This window comes from Equus asinus, chromosome 17 (genome assembly GCF_041296235.1).
Source record: "Equus asinus isolate D_3611 breed Donkey chromosome 17, EquAss-T2T_v2, whole genome shotgun sequence".
Lineage (NCBI taxonomy): Eukaryota > Metazoa > Chordata > Mammalia > Perissodactyla > Equidae > Equus > Equus asinus.
Window position 1 is genome coordinate 17223541 of NC_091806.1, and position 2371 is coordinate 17225911.

A 2371-nucleotide genomic window follows, 5' to 3' on the forward strand; every position below is an offset into this window, starting at 1 on the left:
TTCCTCACTCTCACACAACAAACCCACTCTCCTTACCTACTCTTATGTGTCTTAACCCGTTATACTGTACTATAAAATTTACATAATAATTATGATTATATTTCATCTCTTCCCTTGAAAAAATACAAATATTTTTACTGTTCTGCTCACTAATGCATTCACAACATAGATACATGTGACTGGCACATAGAAAACATTCTCTAAATATAAGACAAACTTATTTCTGCTTGCTTATCCCCCAAAGGCACACACAGCAAGGTGTAGAGTCCTTAACCTAATTTATAGGAATCAAATTGACAATGAACCTGAAAAAAGTATGTTGCATAGTTTTTTCCACATTGTTTGTAGTGCATATTTAACCTCTTTGTTCCTCAAGCTATAGATCAAGGGATTCAACATGGGGATAATGAGGGTGTAAAATATGGAGGCCACTTTATCAGTGTCAAAGGAATGACCGGATTTGGGCTTAACATACATAAACATCAAAGTGCCATAGAACACTGTGACCACTGTCAGGTGGGATCCACAAGTGGAAAAAGCCTTGAGCCTACCCTCAGCAGAGTTCATCCTGAGAATTGCTACAATGATGAACAAGTAAGACACAAAAACTATCAGAAGAGTGAACACCAAATTAAAAGCTGAGAAAATCATTATCATTAATTCAACTTCATGTGTGTTTGAGCAAAGCAAAGATAACAAGGGGAAATTGTCACAGTAGAACTGTCTGATGACATTATATCTACAGAAAGATAAATTAAAAAGCTTTATGGTGATTAGAAGAGAAAGAAATGTGCTGTAGAGATATGGGATTGCCACGAGCACCTGACATAGCCTTTGAGACGTGATGACTGTGTAGAGCAGAGGGTCACATATGGCCACATACCGGTCATAAGACATTGCTGACAGAATAAAAAGCTCACTAATGATGAACATGATGAAGAAAGCAAGTTGTGTGGCACAAAAATAATAGGATACTGTATTTTGATCCACAACAAAACTTACTAGCATTTTGGGTCCCACGGTTGTTGAATAACCAAGATCAGTAAAAGCCAGGTGTCTGAGAAAGAAGTACATGGGTGTTTGTAGCCTGGAGTCCATCTTGGTGAGGATGATCATGCCCAAGTTGCCCACCAGTGAGATGACATAGATGATAAGGAAGAGCCCAAATAATGGAGCCTGCAGCTCAGGACAGTCTGTGATTCCCATAAGAATGAATTCATTCAGCACTGTTAGATTGTGTTTTTCCATCCAGGTTGATCAGAAAACCTATTCTGGATAGAAACATCAACATAGTCAATAGCTTTCCTGTAGTAAAACCTAGTGACTTTTTGGTATAAAAATGTGGTATAAATAAAATAAATCAAATTTACAATTTAGACTCTTGAAATAATCCACCCCCTGCAAATGAAATACACATATTTAGTAAAAGAAACAGAGAGTTGGAGCTACAGAAAGATTTTTAGTTTTCCACTGAAAAATATTAGTCCTCCAAAGAACACTTGAAAATGTTTTGAGGTCTTTTGCTTGTCACACCTGGAGGAGACGTGTTATTGGCATCCAATGGCTACAGTCTAGTGATGCTGCTAACTATCCTACTGTATTAGGGTAGCATCCCACAGCAAAGAATTATGCGGTCCAAATTTCCAAAGGCCCAAGACTGGAAAATGCTGATATATGTGTGGATATAGATACAGATATATATATAAATGTAGATAAAGGAATTAAAAATGATATAAACTGTAGGTGGTACTTTTAGAGGTGATTGTTAACATTTTCTGTTGTCTTTGATATAATTACAATTGTGTAATTACATTACAAAATTAAAAACACATAATATGACACAATATATATGTGAAATGCATCATAAAATTTTTGAATCCGAATCCCAATGATGTGTAGAAATATTTAGAAGGCCATGCTTTAAGATATATTGACCTGAAAGCCCTTATGCCTACAGCTGGAACAGGATGAGATAATGAACTTTCTCAATATTGGACACAGGTATAAATATGTGAAAGTTGTAGCAGATCATAGTAGATTAGTTTTCTTTTTGTAGAAAAAATACATGAAATATACATGGGTAGATATTGTGTCTGCCATCCCTATATTTTTGATATATACAACGGAGAACTTTGGGCGAGTGTTGTGACTTAACACCTTTATACACATCAGCAAAATCAACTGTTTCTCGCAGTGTTGTTGGGAAGAAAAGTGAGAATTAAAAGTTTCAGTGTTCTTATGGTACCCAGAAATATCCCTCAAATAACAAGTACATAGGATTTTTTGAGCATTTGTTTTTATTTTCTTAGTGAAGATACTCTATTACCTGAGATGGATTATTTGCACATGTGTACTTATAAATTATTTTTGT

The 2371-nt window shown here is 35.4% G+C and overlaps 1 protein-coding gene across 1 annotated transcript; it reads right to left on the bottom strand.

Annotated features, from left to right (window-relative positions):
• Positions 1-288: 288 nt before the first annotated feature.
• LOC139040506 (olfactory receptor 8K3-like) lies at positions 289-1248 on the bottom strand. Its single transcript, XM_070487278.1, has one exon. The coding sequence runs from the start codon at positions 1246-1248 to the stop codon at positions 289-291; it is 960 nt and encodes a 319-aa protein (XP_070343379.1).
• Positions 1249-2371: the final 1123 nt, after the last annotated feature.

Coding starts and splice junctions, on each gene's coding strand:
- LOC139040506 (XM_070487278.1), bottom strand. CDS start 1,248: ATGGAAAAACACAATCTAACAGTGCTGAATGAATTCATTCTTATGGGA.